The 16,781-nt window shown below is 36.7% G+C and overlaps 1 protein-coding gene across 1 annotated transcript in view; it reads right to left on the bottom strand.

The window, feature by feature from the left end:
* Window positions 1-15,658, bottom strand: part of C1galt1 (core 1 synthase, glycoprotein-N-acetylgalactosamine 3-beta-galactosyltransferase 1) — a 34,474-nt gene extending 18,816 nt beyond the window's left edge. The window contains exon 1 of the mRNA XM_076833913.2: window positions 15,499-15,658. Coding sequence (XP_076690028.1) covers window positions 15,499-15,505 — 7 coding nt within the window. The 5' untranslated portion in view covers window positions 15,506-15,658. The remainder of the gene's footprint in view (window positions 1-15,498) is intronic.
* Between the last annotated feature and the right edge of the window lie 1,123 nt (window positions 15,659-16,781).

Below are 16,781 nucleotides of genomic sequence, written 5' to 3'. Positions count from 1 at the left end.
TTTTTAAAAATTTGATAGCAGTATCCGTATTACAAATAAGAAAAATGAATATCAGACCTGAACCACAAAAGGCAGGGTGGGGGCAGGGGAATGAATGACATACAGATTGAATGTAAAATTAAAACTGTCCCTACTTGCAGAATACATGATTATGAAAAAAAATCTAGAGATCTATGGGAAAAAAATGACTAGTTGGGTGTGGTGGAGCATACCTGCTGTAATCCCAGCAACTTGGGAGGCTGAACCAGGAGGAGGGCAAGTTTGAGGCCAGCCTCAACAAATTTGTGAGGCCCTAAGCAAGCAACTTAGCAGGACCTTGTCTCCAAAAGGCCCAGGGCTATAGCTCAGGGGTAAAATGCCACTAGGTTCAATCCCCAGTACCCTGCTGCAGCATCCCCACCCCTGCCAAAAAAAAAAAAAAAAAAAAAAAAAAAAAATCCTAGAATAAGTGAATTCAACAAGGTGACAAGATACAATACAAACATATCAAAATCTCAACTGCATTTCTGTATGCTAATGATGAACATGTAGACACCAAAGACAAGTAGTTAAAAAAAACTCCCTTTATATATATATCAATATTAATAGGAATTTGGACATCAAATTGCTCAAAAAATGTGTACAGCTAACAAAAAACATTCAAGACTTCTGTAATAAAAGTCAAATGATGCTGATGAAAAAAAATAAGTCCTAAACAGACATACCATGTTCATGAGTTAAAAAAAAAAAGATGTCAAGTTCCCCTAAAATGATATGCAAGGTTAATGCAATTCCTATGAATGTTCCAACAAACTATCTTGTAGACATATACAATATTATTTTATAATTCTTAAATTAAAGCAAATGAACCAGAATAGCTATAATTTTGAGTCAGTCTACATAAGTTCAAGACACACAGCTACCATAATTTAAAAGTATATAGTACCAGCAGAGGGCATGGATCAATGCAGCAGAAGAGAAAACCCAGAAACAGACCCACGTAAAGATGCTCAACTGATTTTTGACAAAGGTCCATAAACAAATGAATGGAGAGGCAGAACATTTTTTTCAATACTAGGCCAAAAACAAAACAACAAAATAAAAACATCCAAATAAGAAACATGAACCTAAGTCTTATCTCTTAGATAAAAATTAATTCAAAATGGATTACAGGTTTAAGTGCTAAAACATGCAAGTATAAAACATTTAGGGTTAAAAAAAAATCCTTAGGATCTAGAGCTAAAGAGTTCTTAGACTTCATATCAAACATAGTCAGTCACATACAACAGTGTCTTTAATCCCAGTGACTTGGGAGGCTAGAACAGGAGGATTCTAAGTTTGAGATCGGCCTCAGCACTTAGCAAGACCCTGTCTCAAAAAGGATGGGGATGTGGCTCAGTGGTTAAGCACCCCTCAGTTCAATCTCTGGTAACCCCCCTTGCCACCCCAACAAAGAGCACAATTCATAAAAGGAAAAAACTAAAGAAGCCAAAACACTTAAAAAATTCAATTAGAAAATGTACAAAATACATTTTGCCAAAGATGTAAAGATAACAAGATATTCAACTTGATTTACCATTAGGAAGATGAGACTAAAACTAAAATCTAAATACCTATGTGAATGGCTAAATTAAAAATATAGTGACACTACCCAACACTAGTGAGGATGTAGAGAACATGGATCACTGTACATTGCAAGTGGGAATGTAAAATAGTGACCAGTTGCTATGGATCAAGATGCACAGAAAAATGTACTAACACATTAAGCATAACTTATTGTCAAAGTAAACTACTCACCCAGACAAAATAAGAAAAATACAAAGTTTGAATGATATACCTCTAGTCTAGTGAAGTTTTCTGACCTCCTCTCTCCTTAAAAAAAAAAAAAAAAAAATTACTGAAAAGCAGCTGCCCAAAGTGCCACACCTTGCTTATTTACCCCTCTCAGGGACCAAATGACTAGAGAGAAACCATTAACCAGCAGTAGCACAAAGGAAAGATCCAAATGGTACATAAAAATATATGGAGGGTAGTAAAAAAGGTTTCCATCTAACACAATTTTTAAGCAATACCAGGAGAATTGATTCTATTTAAAATAAATAAATAGAAATTATAGAACCTATATAAAAATCTTGCAGTGGGGAAAAAGGATGTAAAAAGATGAAAGAGAGCAATTCTAAATATTTCATTAAAAAACGAAAATGCAACTGTATAGGACTGCTTTGTATTAGTTTAGAAAATGACAGACATGAAAGACAAGCAATGGAGAGCCAAAAGAGAATAACACATTCTCCAAACAATCGTGTGTGTGTATGTATAATATATAAATAGAAAAAATATATATACTTTAAAACATATCTTTAAAAGTACTAAATACTGTAAATCTGAATAAAGGTCTCATCCATGACCCCAAAAGTCTGATACATATAGATCAGTACTTAAAAGATATCTTGAATTTCACTCAGACTCTGATAAGTATCCAGGAACAAGCAAGACAAAAGCAAAACATTAGGCAGATTTTTAAAAAAGCGCCTAGGGGCTGGGGATGTGGCTCAAGCGGTAGCGCGCTCCTCTGGCATGCGTGCGGCCCGGGTTCGATCCTCAGCACCACATACAGACAAAGATGTTGTGTCTGTCAAATACTAAAGAATAAATATTAAAATTCTCTCTCTCTCTCAAAAAAATAAATAAATAAATAAATAAAAAAGCGCCTAGTATTATTTAATGACAAATACGGCAAAACCTAAGTTTCTCAGGGGGAAAAACGTGTGCTCATAGGCTTAAATATGAAGCAATTTGTCATTTAAGAATCAAAACAGGAAGACATTTTCAAATATGCAAGGGTTCAGTACCCATATACCTTCAATATACCACCTAAAGATATAATTCAGCTAAGATAGAAATCTAAATATAAAAAAAACTCTCAGAAATGGAGAAATCATACCATCGTTGGTAAGAGACATGTGATTCTTTCCAACATAAAACTATCAAGAAACTGTGATAACTATATCACAACGTAGAAATGTTATCCTATAAAGAAAAGCTATGTAGGCCAAAACAATACTAGTAATTAAGAGATCTAGGCAAAAATGACATCAGTTCCAACTACAATGGAGCTGGAGAGTGGGGAGAAGGAGGAAAGATAATGTGCTTCTAAGAATTATGTATTCTAATTTCATCATGGGGCAACTCAAGAGTTGTTTTTTTTAAAGTTTAATTATAAAAAATCTTTGCACATTAAAGTTTAACCCCGCCCCCCCAAAAAACCCATATACCCAGTACACAGATTGATTATAACTTTAAAATAACATGTATTCATTCTTCAGTTAATTATGGTATTTTAGTGCCAGTCTCAGACTCAAGTCATCTTATCTCTAAATACTTTGATAGTCCTCTCTGAAAATATGAACATTTTCTTACAAGCTACCATGCCATTATCAAATACCTAAAAAAAATAACATTAATTCTTTGGTTTCATCCAACTCACAGCTTGTAATAAATTTCTCCTACTGTTGTCTTTAATCAAGTTACCTCAATTAGCTCAGAAATGTCTTTTTGCCATTGGTTTTCTCAAACGAGAATTCAAACCATATTCATAATCACAGATTTAAAACAATACTTTAATATTAAACATAAAAGCCCAAATGAAACATATTTCTTTTTAGAAAGCTAATTATCAAAGCTCACTCCAGATATAAAACCTAAATAACCATAAAAGAAATAATGTAAGAGAATCAGACATCAAGAAGGTCCAGACTTTTCCTGGATGAAATATTTCAATCCCTCAATAAATAATTTTTATTCTACATAGATCATTTTAGAAAATTCAGAATTTAACCAATTCTTTTACAGAAAAGTTTGAGACCAATATTTGAAAGAGAATCTCAAAAATATATAACACAGTAAACCAGAATCCAATCTCATTCTCCCATGTCAGAGTATTAAAGAAAAAGCAACACAAGTAGTAATTACCTTAAGTTGAGTCCAAGGCACTTGTGTGAAAGTGATTTATTGGAGAACAAAAAAATTAAAATCACAAAGATAAAGGCAGAATAAAGCCTCCCATAAGTGTGGAGAAGGACATGAGAGAGCAGACTTTAATCACAGCTACCTTCAAACAAACTTTGACCCTGTGCAACTTGCTATATTCTGTAATTTAAGTTCTGAGAGCTACAGTTTTCAGTAGAGCAAAAAATCTTATAGCCATGAGGGTCATCTAACTCCCTTTGTTTCCCAAAAATTCATCTGTTCTTATTCTTCCCCATCTCCTAAGAACTGCTTTATGTATATACTTCAAATTTTCCAGTCTCTAAATTATTCTTGACAAACAACTGATGTAATCCCCCTCCTCATTTGGAGTTTTTGCCTTTATTATTTGTTAAGAATCTCAGAGCACATTTCAGCTGCTTGAAATTTGTGTCTACTAATTTCCAATTCAGATTAACCCAAATAAACTTGTTCGTTAATCAACTTGTACCTCGGTTTCTCTTAAAGGTTAACAAAAGTATTTCCTGGAAACTTTTATAGGGTAATAAAACAGGTAGAGGAACAAAGCAAAAGGAACATACCAAGCAAATTCCCATAGAGGGCAACTGTAGCTCACGCTGAGTAGCTCTGGAAACAATAGAGGTTACAATTTAGTTTACTCCTACCTTCAGTCACAGATTTAAAACAATACTTTAATATTAAACATAAAAGCCCAAATGGTTAATATCTGTCCTAAGAAATAGATTTCCCAGATGCTTCTATAGCATCTATATAGGTAAGTGCAGGCTTTGTCAGTATGAGAACAGCCATCCCACAAAAAACCATAGGAGCTAGAATTGGGAATGCATACACACTAGGAGACTACCATAGAGCAAGAAGGAGATAACAGGTCTGTCAACAGAGCAGTGGCATTATCTGCTATGATTTTTAGGAGGGGAAAATTAAAAACCACTTGGTCTGGAATCACACTATGGATTCCCCAAAAGATTGCACAATAAACTACTTCAGTAGAATCATCTTATAGTTAACAATCATTGACCACAATTCCCAGACATGTACAGAGATCAAAAATTAAAACATCCTCACGTAAACAAAAGCTAAAGGAATTCAATACACTAGACCTGCTCTCAAGAAATTCAGAGTCCTGCAGGTTGAAACAAAAGGACACTAGATAATAAAGTATAAAGAAACAAGGATCACAATAAAGGTAAACATGGGCAATTATTAAAGCTGAACCAACAATTTATCTTTACAACTTAAAGAACCAAAAAAAACCCAACCAAACAAACAACAACAAAAAACGTAAACTCAAGGCCAACAGAAAGAAGAAAATAACAAAGATTAGTTATTTTGCTTGCTGTTGCAGTGTGATCTTCTATCATATTTGTTGATTATCTATAAATGAGTGATTAATTTTACAAATAGCTGCTTTCAATGATTTTTCTGTTTAATAGTATTTCAGTCTTCTTCAAAAGATGGCTAGATTATCAATATTTAATACACGTCTTTTAACTATAAAAGTTGGGTCATCAAAAACATCAGCAAAATGACAAACCTTCAGGTAGGTTGGCTAAGAAAAAAGTAGACTCAAATTACTACAATCAGAAATGAAAATGGGTTCACTGCTACCCTTTCCACATAAATAAAAAGAATTATAAGAGAACTCTATGAACAACTGATGCCAACAACTGTATAACTGATGAAAACTGCTGGAAACAAAGTATAACAATACTAAGTCAAAAAGAAAAAAACTCTGAAGATCCTTACTAACTGGAAGGAGAATGAATCAGTAATCAAAAATATTGGATCGGTGATTAAAAAAAAAACAAACAAAGAAAAAAGAAAAACAAAAAAACCTCCCCAAAACTAAAAGCTCTGGATTTGATGGATTCAAAAGATGGTTCTACCAAACATTTAATGAACTAAAGTCAAGACTTATCAAATGGTATGGTTTAGATATTAAATGTTCCATAAAAGTTCACGTGTGAGACAATGCATACAAGAAAATCTACAGATGAAATGATCAGATTATCAGAGTTTTAAACTAATCAGTGCACTACTCCCCTGATAAGGACTAACTTGGGTAGTAACTGCAGGCACGTAGGGTGTGGTTGGAGGAGCTGGGTCAATGGGTGTATGCCCTGGAGATTTATATTTTTGTTCATGGTGATGGGAACACTCTCTCTTTGCTTCTTGGTGGCCATGTCCTGACCTGCTTTCCTCCACCACACTTTTCTGCCATGAGTTCTGCCTCACCTTTGGCCCAGAACAATAGGAGCCAGTCTTCTACAGACTTACATGTCTGAAACTGTGAGCCTCCAAATAAGCTCTTCCTCCTCTACATTGCTTTTGTCAGGTCATACGGTCACAGCAGTGAAAAAGCTGACTAAAACACCAGATTATTCCAAAAAATAGAAAAGGGACACTTAACTCATTCTGTGGCGCCACTATTACCTTGATATTAAAGCCAAAGACACTCCAAGAGAACTACTAAGCAATAAGCAATATGAACAAAAATTATTGACAAAACTCTAACAAACTGAATTCAGCAGTTTTACACCATTAGCAAATGGGATTTATTCTGGGAATGCAAAGATAATTCAACACATGAAAATCACTCGAGGTAGTATACCACACTAACAGAATGAAGTGGGGGAAAAACCCAGTCATTTCAATTGAAGCAATAAAAAGTATTTCACAAAATTTAATACCCTTTCATAAACACTCAACAAAGTAACAGCAGATGGACACTACCTCCACATAATAAGTCATAAATGAGAAATCCACAGCATACCTCATACACATGGTAAAAGCCTGCAAGTGTTTCCCATAAGATCAGGAACAAGGCAATTATCCTTGCCTTCATTGCTTATATTCAACTTAGTAATGGAAGTTCCAGCCTCAGTAAATAGGCAAGAAAAAAAGATATCTAAATTGGAAAGAAGTATTTAAAATTATCTCTACCTCTCTACTTATACATAGTCTGATCATATATGCAGAAAATTCTAAATTAGATTGAAAAAAAAAATTAATACCCAGACAAACCTGTTATGTCCAATAAGTGAATTCAGTAAAACTATCAGGATTCAAAGTCAGTATACAAAATAAGTTGCAAATATAGAAACCAATAATGAACAATTTAGGAGGAAAGTTAACAATTTAACTCACAAAAACATTAAAAAGAAACCAAGGAATTAACAAAGGAAGTGAAAGATTTGAGCAATAAGTACTACCAAACATCACCAAAATTAAAGAAGACAGGAGTAAGAAGAAAAAATTCCATGTTCTAGGACTTCAACACTTAATACTCCTAAGAGGTAAATACCACTCAAAGCTGCTAAGAGGTAAATAACACTCAAAGCTATCTACAAATTCAATGGAATCCCTAATAAAATCCCAACAAAGTTCTCTACAGAAACAGAAAATCCATCCTAAAATGGAATCTTAAGAAACCCTGGGTAGTCTAAAATAATCTTGAAAAAAGGAAAGCTGGAAGACTCAGACCTCCTAATTTCAAACTTGTTACAAAGCTACAGTAATCAAAACTGTGTGGTACAGGCATAAAGACAGAAATACAGACCAATGGAATAGAGTCCAGAAATAAAGCCATACTTTTATGGCCAAATCATGTTTTGCAATGGAACCAATATCGTTTAATGAGGTTTGAAAAAGTCTTTTTAAAAAATGGGGTGAGAAAACTGGATAGCCACATGCAAAAGCATGAAGTTGGTCTCTTACACAACACAATATACAAAAATTAATTTAAAATAGATCAAAGGCCTAAACAGGCAAAAGCTTCGTGACATTGGATTTAGCAATGATTTCTCAGATATGATACCAAGGGCAGAGTCAAGGACTGGGGATGTGGCTCAAGTGGTAGCGCACTCGCCTGGCATGTGTGCGGCCCAGGTTCGATCCTCAGCACCACATACAAAGATGTTGTGTCCGCAGAGAACTAAAGAAATAAATATTATAATTCTCTCTCTCACTCTCTCTAAAAAAAAAGGCAGAGTCAATAACTCCAAGTAAAATAAGCAGCAAACTGGATTTCAGCAAAATTTTAAAAAGAATCTCTTTAGTGGCTTACTTGCCATTCGTGTGTCCTTGGAGAAATGTGTATTCGGGTCCCTTGCCCAGTTTTGAAATATGTTTTTTGTTGTTAAATTTTAAGAGTTCTCTATATATTTGGAATATTATTCTTTTTCATATGATTTGTGAGTATTTTGCCCAAATTCTGTGGTTTGCCTTTTTCCTGTTGATAATATCTCTTAATTCCACTTAGATGAAATATTTAAAAGTAAAAATGAGAATTTTGATGGTTAGGGGTTATGAGAAGTGGAGAACAGGGAATTATTTAAATGGATACAGTTTCAGCTTTACAGGATGAAGAGTTCAGGAGAAGGATGGTGGTGGTAGTTGCAAAACATCATAAATGTACTTAATACTACTGAGCTGTAAATTTTAAAAATGATTGAAATGGTGATTTTTTTATATTGTGTATTTCACCAAAGTAAAAATAATTAAAAAAAAATAATCAACGTTAAAGGTGTCAATTTTCTGCAGATTTACCTTTGTACATAACATGATCCCAGCTAAAACACAGGAAGATTTGTTAAATAACTTCACAAAACTTTTTCTAAAAGTGTGGAAAAACAAACGCGAACATAAATGGGAAGTTATGGAAAAATGAAAAAAAAAAATCACAGAGATACTTTTTTCAACCCTATCAGATCCCCTACCCTGCTTTTTTGGTACTAAGAATTGAACCCAGGGACACTTAACCACTGAGTCACATCCTCAGCCCTTTTTATTTTGAGACAGGGTCTCCCTGAGTTGCTCAGGGTCTCACTAACTTGCTGAGACTGGCTTTGAACTTGTGACCCTTCTGACTCAGCCTCCTTCGCCCTTGAGATTATAGGCATGCATCACCATGTCCAGCTATCTGATCTATCTTAAATAAAATATTTTTTAAAAAATTAAATAACATGGTAAATTATTCTAAATATTGCTTAAAAAAATAAATATGTAAGTGTAATTAGGAAATTCTTAAAAGGGGAATGGAAGGTAGTAGACAAATTCTACCACATATTAAAATATACTACCAATGAAAAACAGAGTAATTAAAATAATCTGATATTCAGAATGAACAGACAAGTCAACAATTAGTATATAAAATGCATTTTTAATTAACACTAAATACATAGTGCTGAGAAACTTTTCTCTATAATCAATACTGTGTCAGAAATTATTTTATTTGAAACTGTATCCATGAGAATGGACTATCCCATTCTTGCGTGAATGACAGATTATTATAAACAGAAGCAGCTTCAATTTCCAACTCAGAACTTCAGATAAAGGATTTCCAGACACAACATTCCACATTTATCTTAACTGTAGTCTCCAAGGAAACAAGTACTTGAGTCTGCTTCTAGGCCCAGGCCTCATATTTGTTAACTCCTTGACACACAGTCCTGCTATGTTTTAAACTATCAACTACTGCTGCATTCAAGTTGTGCCTTCACCACTGTCTGAAATCCTATAACCCTGGTTTATTCTTCATTGAATGCTGGTACTTAACTTGCTGCATGTCTCCCTTATAGGAGCAAGTTAGGCTAAGGCAGGAGGATCACAAGTCTGAGGCCAGCCTGAGCAACTTGGTGATATCTGTTACAAGATAAAAATTAAGAGCTGGGGATGGATGGATGGATGTAGCTCAAAGGTAGAGGGCCCCTGGGTTCAATATATAATACAAAAAAAAAATTGAAATAATTGATCTTTTGGAAAACATAACAAGTAAACAGCAGGATCTCTTTTTATAATTAACAATTAAATATTTTTTTTTAAATTGAAGTTAAAACTAGGAGAAAACACCTAAAAATTTATCTCAAGGATACAAATCCCAGAATCCTTCCGTGGTGTTCACAACAGCTATAAACCAAGATGTTTGTTGATGAAATGTATGTATGGAGGTATCATACCATACAACAGAATACAGTTGTCAAAATCAATCATCTATGTGTTCTGGTAAGTGTTTGTACTTTTGGCTAAGATTAGTATTAATGATGAATAAGATATGCTTTTTAAATCAGAAAATGAGAAGAAACCCAAGCATACTTGGAGAAGGAAAAACATACAAAAATGTATTATATACACTTTACCATCTCTATCACTAGTTCTCACCAAAAAGTAACTATTATCCATTGTTTAAAGACTTAACAAAAAAAAAGAACAAGTAAAGCCTATGTCACCATATATGTATATTCATCTTTTAATATTCATTAAACAGATCATGTTATATCCATTAGCCACTACTTTATCCTTTTCACTTGTCTTTTTATACCACAACCTCATTCATTTGAACTGTGTAAAAGACTTATTTTTTTAGACAAATTACTGAAGTTTGCATAGCAGTCCCATTTTAAATGCTTATGTGTAAGTGCACATTTATGTATATATAAAATACAAAAAATATATATAAATGTGTGTGTGTACACTGTATAAATAAAAACTTTAGCAAGGTGGCATGGGCAAGAAGGACAATTTTTTTTCACTTTTAATTTTAACTTAGTGCTTAATTTTAATGTTTATTTTTTAAATCAGGTATATACCTATTACTTTCTGACAAAAAAAAAAAAAAAAAAACCTAAATGAAAGTAGACTACTTTATCTAGAGAGTGAAAAATCAAAGTGCATTAATTTTTCCATACTTGTTACACAAAAGGATCTCTTGATACTTTTCAAACTTTAAGTTTCAGAGTCACATGCACAGATACATGCTAAATACTTCTACCTGGACTATAGGCATCTCAAATTCATGTCCAAAAGTGAATCATTACTTTACTCCCTTAAAACTTCTTATATTAATTACTGGTGGTTATCTAAGTAACTCACCAATAGATTCCCTTTTCATTTAGAGCTATCTTGATTATCTACAGGATAAATCGGGGATCTTTTTTTTTTTTTTTTTTTCCCCTGCCAGGGAAGGGTTCTGGGGATTAAATCCAGAGCTGTGCACATGTGAAGCATGTGCTGTCTCACAGACTTACACCCCCTAGGCTGGGAGACATTCTTAATGATCCCCTTTATCCTCACCCCAAATCCAATTATCAAGTGTTGTCAATTTTATTTTCTAAACAGTTTTCTAATCCATCATCTCTCCATTTCTACTCTTTGCCCTATTTCATACATTCTTCACATCTAAGTACTGCAATATCTAACCTATCTCCTCTCTAACTTAAGTGCTCTCTCTCTCCTCACCTCATCCTGTTATCATAATGACCTCTATGAAATGAAGCTAACTATGTCATACCATGAAGCTTTTCATGGAACTCCACTGCCTACAACTCAAAAACTAAGCATCTTTAATTAACATGATATAAAAGGTTCTCCTTGATCTAGACTCTCCAGGTGTCCAGTTTCATCTTTTGCTATCCTGTGCCTTACACTTCATCAATTCTGAACTAACAACAGTTCTCAAAGCATCCAATGTATTGGCTTCACTATTCCTACTATACATCTAATTACAATGACCTCTCTTCTCTCCACTATCACCTTTGAAAATCCCATGAAATCAGGGTTTCTTAATCTTGGAATTACTGACATGACACCATGAGTTGGATAATACTGTTGTTGGAGCGGTTCTGTTCACCATTAAAAGATTTTTAGCTACATCCATGGCCTCTACTTCCTAGATACCTGCAGCATTCTCACTGGTTCATCAAAAGTTCGAGACAGGGCCAAATGTTCCTGGAGAAGGAAATCGGCCCCAGTCAATAACTATTCCTTTAACTTGTTGAAACTTAAGTCTCTCATATGTACATAAAATACTTAAAAAAAAATTATATATATATATATATATATATATATATATATATATATATATATATATATAGAATAGCTGCTTTTCAGGAGGGCATATGGATGACAGAGGTAACTAGATAAGAAGAAAAAAAGTTAACTTTTCACATTTACTTTTAATCTGTTTTTAGTCTTGTACCTGTTCTAACTTCTCCACAACTACAGCCCTGGTCTGAGCCACCCCTTTCTCTTAACTGTTGCAAAAACCTTCTAATCAACTTTTTTTTTCCCCTTTAACCTTTCCTTCATTCTATTTTTTAGAGTAGTCAGAGTGATCTTTTTAAAATTGTACATGTATCTTGTCACCCAACTGCTCTGAACCCTTACAACTTCCTAATCTCACTTAAAAAGCCCAAACCTTAAAATGACCTTCACATAATCTGCCATCCTATTTCACCCCTTTCTTTGTGATCTTTCTTCCTTGGACTTAGTGGTTTGGGAGGTAAGAAACAAACAAATAACAATTTCACAGGATTGACTCTGATACTATTTCTCCATGTTTTACCTTTGAATTCACTGACATCTGTCTAACATGACCATGGTCTTTATACTTGCTGTTATCTGCTGGAGACATATGCCCAGACACTAATGTCTCACTCCCCATGGTCTTATTTCTTCAGGTCTTTATTTCTCAGTGGTCTTCCCTGACCATCCTACTCTTACCCATAGCACTTATTAATATCTAACATTATTTTTTAAATTCATCTTGTATACTGTCTTTCTTTTCCATCCTGATCAGTGTTCTCAAACCTGAGTCTGCATCAGAATCATCTGGAAAGTTAATTATAACAATTTTCAAAACAAAGATCTGGACTCTGAAAATGTGCATTTCTAACAAGTTCCCAGGTGATACAAGAATCCAGGGACCATACTTGTAGTACTAATGTTTCAGAGCCACACAGGGAGAATGCCATGAAGTGATACAGCTACAAGCCAAGGAATTGTCAGTGACACAAGAAGAGGCCTAGAACAGATTCTCTCCTAGAACCTTGACAGCATGGTCCTGGCAACATCCTGATTTCAGACATCTAGCCACAAGAACTAGGACAATAAATTTCTGTTGTTTTAAATGGCTGTTTGTGGTTATTTATTATGGCAATCCTAGGGGGGGGAAAAACAGAATGCAAACAACTACACCAAGCTGTATGTAATCCCAAATTCTGCCCATTATCCAACTTCTACCAGTTTAAGTAATGTTTTAAATACATAGCTTTCATTTTAATCAGATTTCCTGTTTGAGAATTTCCTCAACATTGCTTTTTCTTGCCCTAAATGTGTCCCTTCAATGTGCAAGACAGATCATTCTACAGGGGCTGGACAGTTTATTTGAATTTTCTTTTTGGTTTTTCCCAGTTTCTTAGGGGTTTCCTTAACTCACAAGGAGCATCTTCTTTATTTTTTTCCTCCAAAGAAGACTTCATAATTTCACACATTAAAATTTAGGCACATATTTTCCCCTGGGATGCTTGAATTAGGTGCAAAATAAAAATTTAATTTCACACCGGAGTTCCTTTATAACCAGATTTTAAAATAAAATGCTAACTTCACATTTTAAGGAACAGATTTTTTTTCCTTCTTCACTTAAAAATTTCTATTGGGAAACCTAAACTTTTAATGTAGCATCAAGCTGATAATTTTCTATTAAAAGATTTATAAATATACTGTCACAAAAATTACTATCAGTAATTTTACCACATGAAGACTCTAAATTAACATGGCTTACAAAGGTAATCAGTATAACAGAATTTTTACTGCAGCACATAACAACATACAAATAGTACCTCGCATATAATTAACAATATCACTTTTATATTTCTATCATTAGGTAAACAAACTCATCATCTGTGCCTAAATCTGCATATTTATTTCTGGATATTTAATTTATTCAGAAATATAGACTCATACAATCTAAAGACAGTATACTTAAACTCTAAATGGATAATAACCACAAACTATCTTTACATGCTGAATCCTAAGCAAAAAGATATTGAAAAAACACAAATTCCAGGCAAATTTGAGACAGATATTTAATAGTTCTCCACTAGTCCTGAAAAATCATTCTCTTTCACTATGAAGAATTTTAAATGAGTCATACTTTCCTTACTAAATCACTGTTTTACTTAACATATGGTGAAAAGAGTTAACTGTTTGGTAACTTGAAGCTTTATATTCATTTAAACTATACATCAATATATACTAAAGCTGGCAGAAAATAAAACAAATACAGTTTATTACATACAATAGTTAGAACACTCCATATCATGTGCATAAGCCTCATCTGACATTTCTCTGATAAGGGAGTGAAAAGCTGTCATCTAAATACCTTCAAAAACTCGGATTCCCACATCCCAAACTTACCAGAATTAAACAACTTGAAATTAAGCACAACACTTTTTTTCTTGGCACCCAGGCGGAGCTATGTTCTACATCCAACTTTTACTAAATTAACATATTTCTGGCCCTTACATATTGCCTAATTATTTAAAGTTCTAACTTTATAACTTTAAAAAAATAAATATTTTTATAGTAGATGGACACAGTGCCTTTATTTTATTTTTTATGCGGTGCTGAGGATCGAACCCAGTGCTTCACACGTGCTAGGCAAGCACTCTACCAATTGAGCTACAGCCCCAACCCACTTTGTAACTTTTCAATTCATAATGAAATCAATTCATAGTCAGCATAGTTTTTAATCATTAAAGCATTAAAAGGAAATAAGGCTATATACTCACAATGAATTTAGAAAACTGGAAACTTAAAAAGCTTTTCCAGAATGTGAGTCTTGTGTTGTTGTTGATGATGTTATTTTAAAAAATGGCAAGGGGGAGGGGGCGGCTAAGGGCTAAAAATGAATAAATCCCTACCCCTAAACTGCGGTCTATTAGAAGCATGCAATTTATCTAAACTCAAAGCACTATGGACAACTTGCCAGAATCCAGTAATCCATCACACTTTGCAGGGGGAAAGGGGAAAAAAATTTGAGCTAAAAAAAAAAAAAAAAAAAAAAAAAAACCCTCCCCCTTTCTGGTAGCAAGTGCCCTGACACGCACCTGGCTCACTGTCAGCGGCAGGGAAACTTTAAAAAATAAATCAGCTACAGACAAACCTGATGATCCAAGCAAGCCCCAGGCACTTCTGGACGGCGCCCGCTCGCTGGGCGCTCAGGCGGCGCTGCAGCCCGGCTCTCGCGGAAGGTGCCCACACCTGAGAGTCGAGTTGGCTAGACCGCCGCTGGGGACCCGGGCGGGGAGGACCCGGGGGCGGGGCAGGCAGGGCCCGGCAGGACAGGACCGCTAGGTGATCCGGCCCACAGCCGGGGCGCAGCCCGCGCCTCACGCGGACGCCCGACGCCCGGCAGCACGAGCGCAGGAGGTGAGGAGTGCGGGAGGGCGAAAGGAAGGACCCGCCACGACAAGGGGCTGCATGTCGTCAAAATAACGGCCCGTGGGCACCCGGCCCCCGTGGCAGCTCGCGGAGGCACCAGGAGTTCGAAGTGCCCCGCGCCTCTCAGAAGCCCGAACGCCCCAAGCCCGGCCCCGACCCCAAGACACCTGTTTGGCGGCGCCTGGATTCGGTTCCACCCTCCACGCTCCGGCTCACACACCCCGAGAGGGGGAGGGCGAGGGGAGCCCAGACCTCCGACCCGCAGCCTGAGGGCGCCTCTCCTGGCCGTACCTGACATCAGCAGCTGCTCCCTCTCGCCCCTCCTGGGGGGCGGAGAGGGGGTCGACTCGGGGCTGGCGACCTTTGCTCGTCTGGGCAGCCGCAGAACTGGCTCGTGGCCGCTAGCCCGGGCCGCCCGCTACCGCCCAGATCATTCTCCCGCGGCAGTGGCGGTGGCGGCGGCAGCCGAGGCGGGCCCGGCGCGCGCTCCCGCCCGCTCGCTCCGCCCCTCCCTGCAGCGCGTCCAGGCCACGGCCCGCCTACGGCGCAGCCGCCACCCAGGGGTCTCCTAGCGCTGACGTCGCCGCCGCCGCACCAGCCCCAGGGAAGGGCGGAGCCGGAGGGGGCAGGGAGGGGCGGGGCTACGGCGACGTGCGGACGCGGGGATAGGGCGCCGACCGCGAGCTCCGCCCTTCTGCGAAGGGGTCTGGGAAGTCGGGGCTTTCAGAAGCTGTAAGCTTAGTTGCAGCCCTCTTGCGCATCGTATCTACCGGTTTCACATTTCCGACTCTGCCGTTGGGTTCTGCACTAGCTTCCATACTTGGAGACTGAGGAGGAGAGGAACGTAGTGAAAGGAAGGAAACTAGAACTGAGACTGGTCGTGACTGAGGGACCTTTGTTTGAGAGACGGACTCTTTTAACTCTGTAGTAGTATCTTGGCCTCTAACCTGCTCTTAACCCGTCCTTTTTTTTCCTCGCTAGTCCTCTCCCCATATTCTCACTTTCTCTCTGGTCTTAACGAAATATGGCAAGATGAGCTATGCAGAAAGGTGCTACATAACGTGATATGTGAACCAGAAAGAACTGAAAAACAGTGATATCAGAAAGCCTTCTGCAAGAACACGTGAATAAACTTTGATTCTGTCAGTACTTCATTTCTGTCCTACAATATAGCTGGAAGAAGTTCTTCAGAGCTTGCAAAAATCATCTGCCCTTAGGGGGTGGTTGCCACCTGTGGAGACAACCCCACCACGTAGTGAGGAGGTGAGTGGAAGGTCTATATGTCATTGGCTTTAACCCTCTACAAGGCCAAGCTCCAGAATCGAAAGCTACTGCCTGCTTCATTTAAATGCGCGACTTGGGCAGTTCTTTAATAACCTGTAAGTGTTAAAAGTAGACTCTGAAAACAGGCTGGTTGGTCTGTTTCACTTCATTTTCTGTTGCTAAACTATAACATAGCTTGGTTCCATATACTTCCACAAGGGAACTAGAAAAGATACTCCTCTAGGGGTCACAATGTTCCAAATAAAAAACAAACCAAACTCAGGATTCCTTGTGTCATTTTAATTTAATTG

Source organism: Callospermophilus lateralis, chromosome 1 (genome assembly GCF_048772815.1).
Source record: "Callospermophilus lateralis isolate mCalLat2 chromosome 1, mCalLat2.hap1, whole genome shotgun sequence".
Taxonomy (NCBI): Eukaryota; Metazoa; Chordata; class Mammalia; order Rodentia; family Sciuridae; genus Callospermophilus; species Callospermophilus lateralis.
The sequence above is the reverse complement of the archived record's forward strand: the minus strand, read 5'-3'. Positions and strand labels throughout refer to the sequence as shown.